The sequence below is a fragment of the Galeopterus variegatus genome, unplaced genomic scaffold, assembly GCF_000696425.1.
Source record: "Galeopterus variegatus unplaced genomic scaffold, G_variegatus-3.0.2 Scaffold8796, whole genome shotgun sequence".
NCBI lineage: Eukaryota > Metazoa > Chordata > Mammalia > Dermoptera > Cynocephalidae > Galeopterus > Galeopterus variegatus.
This window is the reverse complement of record NW_007734907.1, coordinates 72,808-81,716: the sequence shown is the minus strand read 5'-3', so window position 1 is coordinate 81,716 and position 8,909 is coordinate 72,808. Positions and strand designations below refer to the sequence as shown.

General features: G+C 43.9%; 1 protein-coding gene across 1 annotated transcript in view; it reads left to right on the top strand.

The window, feature by feature from the left end:
* Positions 1-226: 226 nt before the first annotated feature.
* The window catches only part of KCNQ3 (potassium voltage-gated channel, KQT-like subfamily, member 3), a 30,001-nt gene continuing 21,318 nt past the window's right edge, over positions 227-8,909 (top strand). Inside the window, exons 1-2 of the mRNA XM_008593160.1 lie at positions 227-234; positions 2,286-2,312. Of these exons, the coding sequence (XP_008591382.1) occupies positions 227-234; positions 2,286-2,312 (35 nt within the window). The remainder of the gene's footprint in view (positions 235-2,285; positions 2,313-8,909) is intronic.

Here is an 8,909-nt window from a genome sequence, read left to right as displayed (position 1 = left end):
CTCCAGGAAGAAAATGCTATTTAGGGATAAAATTGGGTAAAACTAAAATGAGACAAAGATTAATAATTTGGATAATAATACCCATTTCTGAAGATTGTTGTTGTGAGGGTCAAATTGAATGAAATGTGAGAAGTAGTTGTGTTAGTACCTGTCCTATAGCAACTGTTCAGTCTATGCTGTTTGAATCTGGGCTAGAGGGAAGTACTAATGCTATAGCACAGAGGAGATGACGGGGTAAAGGAGGACACTGAGCTCCCAATCTATAGTCCTGGGAGCCACTGTTAGTGACCACAGGGCTGGAACACCCTGTTTGGAACATGGTTTAAAACCTTTCATTCATTTATTCCATTCATTCAACAAATATATATTGAACATCTTTTATGTGCTATGTGCTGTATTTGGCATTGGGGATCTAATAGGATTAACTGTGCTGATCCTATCACAAAGGTGATGAAAACAAGACAGAGAAGTGCCCACTGGATATTGTCACTTGGGGGTTGTCAGAACTTTGGCTAGAGCAATGCAGATGACAGCTGGAGTGGGATGTAGGGCCAGGGATTTTTTCCATGTTAGGAAAGGTCTAGCAGAGAGGGATGGATATGGATGTAGTGGTGGAGGGGGAGAACAAGAGGAGAGAGCCAGGGAGAGGGCATGGGCTCCACAGGTGGAGGACTGGCTTCATCAGAAGCATGGACCTTCCATCCATTGCACCTAAGGAAACCCAGTGGGTGGGGCCAGGCATAGGAGGTTGTTGATTTGGTGGTGGAACCATGGGAAAGATCTCCATAAGAGGTGAAACAAGGTCATCACCTAAGAGGAAAGTGGAGAAGTGGGAGAAAGCTGATGATAGAGGAGGAAGCATCACATTGTTGTCTTGGAGAGTGACAAAAGAATGGAAAATGGTGTCTCTAATTCTTTAACCCTGCTCCTTACGGTGCCTTCTGCTCCAAGCTTGCCCCTCAGCCCATCTCCCTCACCCTTTCCTTCTCCTCTTATTGCCTTCCCTACTTCTCCTGCATTCAGAGACTCAGAGAATTCTAGAAAATCAGAAAGAGTTTTCTCTGTCCATGTTCTTTGAGATCAACTAGCCCACTCCCTTGTTGTCCAGGTGGAGAAATGGGCCCAGAAGGTCTGGGATCAGCCCAAGGCCACACTGGACTAGATGTTGAGCTCACCCTTGATGTGGAAATTCTTAACTCCACTGGCCCTTTTCCTTCTCTACCATGATTCCTTTTATTCCCCCCCACCCCATCCCAGGGTCCCTATGACAGGCCAGTCATGCTGTCAGCATTTAGTGAGCACTTCCCATGTGCTGGTGTGTACGGTGATTTTAGAGCTATAAAAACAGCATCTGCCCTCAAGAAGCTCATGGACTACACATAATTTTAAGACAGTGTGATCTGGGTGGTAATAACAGAGTAAGATCTGACATGTGAAGACATTAGCTCATTCCAGACCTTGGGCAGTTGTATAAGAACCCCGAGGAGGGACCCCTCCAGGTGGAACTTAAAGGAGAAGTAAGACTATTCCAGGCATAGGAAAGAAGAAGGGAATTCTAGGCAGAGGACAGAGGCTGGCAAAGGCTCAGAGTCATGATATGTGCATAGCACAGATGGTGCACCTGGTGGTTAGGACTGTGGGCTTTGGAGCCAGATCACCTGGGCTTGGGTCCTAACTCTGCTGCTTTCTCACTGTGAGACATTGGGCAATTTATTTAATCTCTGTGTGCCTCAATTTTCTCATCTGAAAAATGGGAATGATAATAATACTTACTTCATAGGGTTGTTATGAGGATTAATCTCTGAAGAGTACTTATAATGGTATCTGTCTAATAATTATTGCTCAATAAATTGTACATTGATGACAATGTCACTATGATGATGCTTGTGACAGACTTATGGGATGTGTGGCTGCTACATATGACATTCCTGGTTTCCTGATCTGTTCCTACACGAAACAAATTCTTGCCCTGAGCTCAACAGGCAGCCTCAGCTAGAGTAGGTGCTCAGTAACCATTTTTGGATGAGCAAATGAATGAGCAAAAGGTGGCTAAGAAGAACCTTGGGAACTCAGAGCCGAACTGTAGCAGCAGGGGCCTGGGGTCTGGCTGGGAAAACTCACCTCACTCATTGGTTCTGCTCCACACTCACGGCCTTGTCCCAGAGCTCTATTCTGCTCCATCATCTTCAAAGGGAAGCTTTGGGGCAAACTCTGGGGAAGCGTGCAGGCAGCTGTTCCATGGAATTTATGATTTGTTTAATTTTTTCTCCCTCTTCTCCTTATAGAAAGGAGCAGCTGGAGGCAGCAGCCAGGTGAGTTTCTGATTATGAATCCCCTTCTTCCCACCACTGTGTCCAGACAGAGGGTCCAGTTCTACACGGTATAGGTGCCCTGAGAGGCCATGCTAGGAACAATATATAGCCTTGGGGGCTCACAGTTGTTGAGGACCACCATCATCCTCTGCTATTTTTATGCTGATTTACTCAAGGACAACTTAACAGGAATCATGGCAGCAGCCATGTACTGAGTGTCTGCTTGGGGCTAGGTTTCTGTGCCTGGAGTTTTGCATATGTTATCTAATTTGGCCCTCACAGTCACAGTGTAAGATAAGGCCTAATATCCTCATTTGTAGATGTGGAGATTGGAGCTCAGAGAAGTTGAGTCATTTCCCCCTAAGGTTGCACAGTGACTGAGAGGCAAGACAAAAATTTAAAGTCAAGTCTGAACATTCGGACCATGTTATTTGCTTCATTTGTTTCTTGGACTCACAGATCATTCTTCAAAAAGGAAATCAAAACTATAATTCATGATACCCAGAACTTTGGATGTTTCCCATTAAACCATGCCCACTGAAGCCTTGCTGCAGAAACAGGAGGAGCTTCTGGGATAGGAGCATCTCTCTAACCCTCCCTTCCTCTCCCTCTCAAGAAGATATCACAATGTCAGAGGAACTGTGGACCCTGCTCTAGATAGTAAAGAAAGACCATCTCCTGCAAACATCAGTTTAAACTACTTATATATTTATATGATAATTATAAATTCATATAATATATAAAATATATAGAAACTATATATATTTAAACTATTATTGTTGACAAGCCACTTGTGAAGCCTCACAGTCAGTCACCCAGACACTAAGCCCAACTACTGTCCTTCTGGAGCTGGCAGAATTTGGGCAGAGGACGTGATAGGACTACCTTGAAGAGAAACTCCTTGTGAACAAGGGTCTTTGGGAAGCTGAGTCAAGTCTTCCTGAGTGGGTCCCTGATGCCCCTTCCATACATCATCCCTTTTGGATCCAGCAATCCCACTGCTGGGTATATATGCAAAGGGATGAAAATCATGATGTTGAAGGGATACCTGCACTCCCATGCCAGCTGGAATTGTAGCTGTGGAGCCAGAAGGTGGGGAATGAGATCTGGAGGAAGGGTGGGTGAATTTCAGACAGAGGAATCAATCCCTTCACTCAAGAAGGCAGGGAACAAGGTGACTACAGAATGCTCAGCCAGGTACACGTGCACTAGACCAGTACTTAATGATGTACATTTTCCACCTTACAACTAGGGTCTTCAACAGCCACCAGCAAACTGGTGTTCCAATCTTACTTTATTATTATTTCTAAATAGTCATAGTCGGATTTGGAGTTTATCTTATTGCCTCCTTCTAGCAGAGGTAGCACACATTGGTTTACTTGTCAGCCTGAGGAAAGAATTATACTCTCTGTGACTTCACAGATCCTGGGCTTATCGGAAAGAGCTCAAGCCCATAGCTGCTTGTAAAGCTATTGTTTTATCAAGGCTGTCTTCACCGTTTTGATTTATGTGGACTTATTTGAGGAACGTAAGCCCAGCTGAATTCTTAAAATGACTGGGGGGTTGGCTGTGATAATTTTATGATTCCTTCTCAGTATCTGTGATTCTGAGGACAATCAGAAGGAAGAGAGCCAGCTTCTTTTGTGGACTCACTAAGAGCTGAACACTTTACCTATCATCTCACCTGATTGTCATAAAAATGGAGGCAGTTGACACCCCTCACACCCCACATTTCTTTTCACCTAGTTTAGATGCTACATTTATGGTGCCCTTAGTTAGGATTCAGAACTTTTCTAATAAATCCTATGTATATGTGTCTGTATATGTGTTTATGTGTATAAAATAAATACCTTATTAGATATATGATATAACCATGATAAATATGATGTATAAACACTTTTTAAATTGTCTCTTCATCTTTAGATCATGAGCTCTATGGGGCTAATGATTTGCCTGAAATGTAGGATGTGCCCATAAATATTTGCTGAATGAATAAATAATGACCTAATTAAAGGATGTACCGTACTTCCATTCTGCTTATGCTGAAATTGATCCCAAGCACTCACATAACTTACACAAGTCAAATGGAGAAATAGCCAAGGTGCGGCTTTCAGTGTAGGTCTGTCCGGCTCACTGAAGGAGCCCACGCTCCTTCCATGCACTGGGCTGATTCCCACTGCAGCACAGGTCCTTGCTGCGCTATCCGTGAGTACAGTGAGCTCGGTTAATCCAACAGACACGTGATATTAGCACCTGTTCTCCCTGGCTAGGAGCTCTCATCTCACATCTTCGTAGAGCTCACTCCTTTTCGGACTCCACCTAATGTCACCTTCTGAGAGAGACCTTCCCTGACCCTCCACCTATGCCCCATCAGTCTCAAGTCCCCTGGCCCCACTTCAGTTTCCTTGTTGACACTGATGATTACCTAATATATACTTTAGATATTAGAGAAAATCCCTCTGAGGGGCTAGATTCTGTCTGTTGTATTCACTGCTTAATCTCCGGTACCTGAAAAAGCAGCTAGAACAGAGCCTAGCACATGGTCAGCTTTCAGTAGATATGAACTTACTGAGACAGTGAGTGGATGGATGGATCGATGGATGGACAGACAAACTGTTCATTCTACAAGTACCATAAACCCAACTTAAATGACTCTAGACTAAGCGGCTCACATAGCCGCTCGTCGGATAGGGTAGGAGCCCCTGAGAAACAAGGAATGGGGCCGTCTGGGTTTTCTGCCTTCATCTCTTGTCTCTGCTTCTCTTTTTGTGATGATTCCACTCTCAGCTGACCTTCTCCACGCTGGTGACGCCGTGGATGCTCACAGCCCCAGGATCTCATTCTTTCCTCTTTCTTCTGTCCATCTATCCTTCACCCAACACCAGTTTAAGAAACCCCAGGGAAGCTCTCAGATTGGCCCATTTTGGGTCTCATATTCACACCTTGGACAATCTCTGTGGCTCAGATGGCAGAAGCTACTACTGAATGATCCCTGGACCCTGTTCCCACCTGTTGGAGTGGGTGGATACAGGTGTAGGATGCTATGATTGGAAGCCCCATTGGAGTCACTTGGTTGAAGTGGGGGGTTATCAGTTCCCAAAAAGAATAGGGTCCTTTTGTTCTAAGAATGGGGGATGAAACATTGAGCAGACAAAAATGATAGTTGTTCATCACAGGCATAAATTCTACTCATAAAATTTCAAATTCCTATTAATAATATTGCATTAAAGAACTTCAACAATAAACCATACTGAGCCTTACTTATTTTATATAAATTATGCCAGAAAAGACTCTGGTTTTTTATGTTAGGGGCATTATTTTGAATGTTCATTATAACTATTTGGTAGATGTGCAGCAGTGATGGTAACTGGGGCATGTTTTTGTTAAAAGCTAGCATTGTTTGAATTCTCAAAACAGGTAACTGTCTTGACAACAGCTGCTTGCCTGAGTCCGGTTGTTCACTCTGTATTTTCAAATAATTCCATCTCAACAGCTGTCTTCAAGACTCTTCCAATGTCTCCACTTTTAGAGAGGGAAGAAATTTGTCCCAGGTACCTTCCTTATTTCCTACCTGGTGGTGATGTCTTTCCCATCACAGATTTGTCACACTTAGTAGAGGATCATTTGTTGGATCAAAGGATTCGAGTATAATGATAATAACTCGTAAAGAATGCTTACTATTTGTCAGGTGTAGTTCTAAGTACGTCCTCATAGCCACTCTAAGAAGTAGGTACTATTTTTAATCCCCATTCTATAGATGATAAACTGAGGTTCAAAGAGGTTGGTGGCTTGCACAAGTTCATACACCACGAAAGAAGCAGAAGCAAGGGTAGGATCCAGTTGGTCTCACTCCGTAGTTCATGATCCCAGCATCTATGCTAGTCCTTCCAGTTCTTGGGAACAGTTACCTAATTAGTCACTGTAGGTGTCCCCTTTGCTTGTTTTGTTTCCTTCTACCCTTTCTTGTCTCACACAACTGGAGTCTATATCACGAGAGGAGGCTGTAGAGCCAAGTAAAGGCACAGAGCCCAGATCTTCTGTGGAGTGAAGGAGGATTTGGTCAGATGCTGTAATTCACACTCTGCCTTCTCCCTGTGTCATTAGCCACATGAAATTCACCTCACAGAGTCATGGATCGTGCTGGCAATAAACACCATGCCCTGGAATCAAAATCAGTGATTACNAATCCCCTAATTTTACTGATGAGAAAATTGTTACCCAGAACAAAATAAGAAGCTTGAATAGCATTCCATGGCTATTAGTATTTTCTCTTGCCGTCCCGACCCTGCAATGCTGTTCCAGGCTTGCAGACTAGCTGAGAAGCAAAGGCAAGATTTAGAACAATTTTGTTTAACCTCAGAGGGATCCCAGACCTGTTTTTCATGGCTTAGTCTCAATTTTCTATTTAGAATAACTTTGGAAGAGGGGTGCTATTTGTAACACCCTTTTTCCTCTGAGTTATGAACCAATTGAAAAATAGACATAGGAGTCAGAGAAGGATCAAAATATAGGTTACATTTGCTGGGTTAAGCAGGGTTGGCTCTGCGGCAACAAGGAGCTTCATAATACTTCCTGCCAGGCCAGGCCTTGGGAGCAGGACAGAGACAGAATAGACACTTTCCCAGCCAGCCTTATGGGTGCCATGGCATGTCTGACCCTGTGAGGCACTGAGGGCTGCAGAGAGAAAGACCTTGTGGGAACGCTGACATTTAATACAGAACTCACCCAATCAAGAAACATGAGCCAATAGCTGCTTCTCACCCATTGCAACCCAGTTAGTTAATTTACCTCTTCTCATAGAGAGAAGCCAGTAGAGGGCGAGAGACTTCTTCCCAATTCTTCCAACAGTGTGAAAATTCCATTTGTCTGACTGCAAAAATATAGGAAAGGATGGTTATCCCAAGGCTTCATGTAACTTTCCCTCTCTCTATGAGCACATCACTCCTTAGCACACAGGAATGTAGCACAGCCCCCCGACCTGGTTCCACCGGTCTGCAAACAGTACTTTTCACTAAGTGCATCCACTGAGCCCTCATTGTTTGCTGTGTATTTCCTAGGGCAGCCAAAAGAAGTTTCCATGAACTGGATGACTTAAAACAACAGAAATATATTCTTTCACAGTTCTGGAGGCTAAAAGTCTAAAATCAAGCTGCTGGCTGGACCACACTCCCTCTGAAGGCTCTAGGAGAGTATCTTTTCTTGCCTCTTTCCAGCTTCTGGCAGGTCTTGGCAGTCCCTGGCTCACAGGCCCATCACTCCAATCTCTGCCTTCATCTTCCCATGACATTCTTCCCTCTGAGTGTGTCTGCATCTCTGTTTCCAAATCTCCCTCTCCTTTCTCTTATAAAGATACCAACCATTGGATTAAGGGCCCAAGGTCTTATCTTAACTTGATCACTTCTACAAAGACCCTATTTCCAAATAATGTCACATTCACAGGTATCAGGTTGGGGCTTGAACATGTGTTGCGGGGGACACAATTCCATCCTCTATATTTGCCATAGGCAAATGGTGGGAAGCCGTCTCGGCAGATCCAGGAAACATGATTTTGACATGGATGTTTGCGAAAGAGTTAGATTTCATTATCCCCCTACACTGATGAGGACCCTGGGGCTCAGCAAAGTAAAACAGCTTACACGGGGGCTGGGATTTAAACCTGTGTCTGCCTGGTTCCCTTCAGATCTGTGGTCCTTTCTCTCCTTTAACCAGGGACTAAAAATAACCAGGTGTTCAATCAGGAGGTAGTCATAGCAACAGGGGCTGAGAACAGACTCCGGAGTTAGATTATCATACGTCAAAGCCTAGATGCCCTTTTTACTAGCTGTGTGACCTTGGGCCACTCACGCAACCTCTCTGCATCTCCCTGTCCTCTCTACACTAGAAGAGAACCCAAGTTGCAGTAAATGCTCGTTAGAGATCAGTGCTGATCAATTGGTGTTTTATTCATACATGAGGTTTGGATACATGGAGAAAATAATTCTTCTAGGAAAGCAACAGACAAAAACATACGGCTTTTCACTCGCACATCAGGATATGTCTATGTGTCTTTGGATCACCAGCTGCAAATGTCCTGGAATCATGCTCATAGATTCCCAGACTTGCTGAATCAAACCAAAAAAGCCATTGAGCTAGCAAAGCTAACTTTTCAAACCTATCCAAAGGAGAGAACCAGATTAACACATCAAAACTGTTTCAAAATCGTGATGCTGTTCTTTTCAGCACAGTGGTCAGTCCAGTCACCACCCTGCCTTCTCCTTGTCTCTGCTTTATCCACCTTTTCCCTCCCAGCCTAGGCAGTTCCTTAGAAACCACCTGCCACCTAAGCCCAAGCTTCCTCATTGCTAGAAGAAAGAGATTGGGCTAAGTGATTCCCAAGCCACTTCAGGTCCTGTGTGCTAAGAGTTTGTGGCCACAGTAGCATAATTGGACCCACACTGCTTTGCTGTATTAACACTATGAGTTACAGATCACTTCTGATAATTTTGGCTATGCAATTTTGGGCACATTACCAAACCTCTCTGTGACTAAGTTTCCTCACCTCCATAATGGTTTATAATAAGAGTACCTATCTTCTAGGGTTGTTGTAAGGTTTAGGTG